The sequence below is a fragment of the Schistocerca americana genome, unplaced genomic scaffold (genome assembly GCF_021461395.2).
Source record: "Schistocerca americana isolate TAMUIC-IGC-003095 unplaced genomic scaffold, iqSchAmer2.1 HiC_scaffold_1188, whole genome shotgun sequence".
Classification (NCBI taxonomy): Eukaryota; Metazoa; Arthropoda; class Insecta; order Orthoptera; family Acrididae; genus Schistocerca; species Schistocerca americana.
Window position 1 is genome coordinate 23,473 of NW_025725251.1, and position 1,813 is coordinate 25,285.

At 54.2% G+C, this 1,813-nt stretch overlaps 1 protein-coding gene across 1 annotated transcript; it reads left to right on the plus strand.

Annotated features, from left to right (window-relative positions):
• LOC124562830 (cuticle collagen 10-like) lies at positions 1–1,334 on the plus strand. Its single transcript, XM_047130958.1, has 2 exons — positions 1–97; positions 436–1,334. The coding sequence occupies exons 1-2, from the start codon at positions 1–3 to the stop codon at positions 1,332–1,334; spliced, it is 996 nt and encodes a 331-aa protein (XP_046986914.1).
• The last annotated feature ends 479 nt before the right edge of the window (positions 1,335–1,813 follow it).

Consider the following 1,813-nt stretch of genomic DNA (forward strand, 5'->3'; position numbering starts at 1 on the left):
ATGACGTGTAGGCAGTACACCTTGTGCGATAACTCTCTTAATGAAATAATCCCAGATTGTGAGGAAGTTAATTTAAGAAAGAGACATGTTGCTACAGGTAGAGGAGCATACATTCTGATATCAGTCGCACTTGTCAGCGCACCTCACAGCTCACCATGAAAGGGAAGCACAGCTACCAGGGGCAACACACATTCGAAAGACAGTACAGATTGTGAGAGACTACACTGATGGGAGATGGCACATACTATTAGGAAGTGACTCTATTGAAGGACAGAACGTGAAGCGTGGACACCACTCCTTTTGAGGGCAGCATCCCTACTGAGGACAGCGCATTATGTGAGGACAGAACATCTTGGGATGGTAGAACCACACAATGTGAGCTCAGCTTGCTCTGCAAGGTGGGCTTGTCATGCATTGTATGTGAGTACAGCACAGCTTGCAAGGATGGCACACCTCGCGAAGACGGCACACCAAGCGAGGACGGCACACCAAGCGAGGACGGCACACCAAGCGAGGACGGCACACCAAGCGAGGACGGCACACCAAGCGAGGACGGCACACCAAGCGAGGACGGCACACCAAGCGAGGACGGCACACCAAGCGAGGACGGCACACCTTGCGAGGACGGCACACCTTGCGAGGACGGCACACCAAGCGAGGACGGCACACCAAGCGAGGACGGCACACCAAGCGAGGATGGCACACCAAGCGAGGACGGCACACCAAGCGAGGACGGCACACCTTGCGCGGACGGCACACCTTGCGCGGACGGCACACCTTGCGCGGACGGCACACCTTGCGCGGACGGCACACCTTGCGCGGACGGCACACCTTGCGCGGACGGCACACCTTGCGCGGACGGCACAGCTTGCGAGGACGGCACACCTTGCGAGGACGGCACACCTTGCGAGGACGGCACACCTTGCGAGGACGGCACACCTTGCGAGGACGGCACACCTTGCGAGGACGGCACACCTTGCGAGGACGGCACACCAAGCGAGGACGGCACACCAAGCGAGGACGGCACACCATTCGAGGACGGCACTCCATTCGAGGACGGCACACCATTCGAGGACGACACACCATTCGAGGACGGCACACCATTCGAGGACGGCACACCATTCGAGGACGGCACACCATTCGAGGATGGCACATCATTCGAAGATGGCACACCATGTGAGGATGGCACACCATGCAGGGACAGCACACCTCACAAGCACTGCACACTTAGTGAAGACTGCACACCTGTGAAGTTAGGATGCCTTGTGAAGACAGCTCGCCCTGCAAAGACACCTTCAGAACACAAGACACCAATAAAATTGCACACCTACTGAGTACATCAAGTGTTAAGAAGATGGCAGATATGCAGGGGACAGCTCACTTTAGGCAGTCCGCACACCTTAAAGGGAGAGCACATGTTGGAATGAGAGGACATTTTATAAGGGAGGCTTACCCCATGAGGAGAGAATGCCTTGTAATGTTAGTACACTGTGTGGGGATAGGACAATATATGAAGATGGCATATTTTGTGAAAAATTATGTGTTCCAATGACTGCATGCCTTCTGATTGCTGCACTCATTATGAGGTTAGCACATGTTGGCAGTACAGCTCACCATGTGGGGGGCAGAATAATTTTCATGGACAGCACAACCAGTGAGGACAGCTCACCTTGCACAGAATGCACACCCCTTGCAAGGACAAAACAGCCCGCAAGGAAAGGACATCTTTCGAGGACAACACACCTTGTGCAGCAGCATACTTTTTGAGGACGGCGTATCTTATGAGAACAGCAAATATTTTCAGGACCGTTAA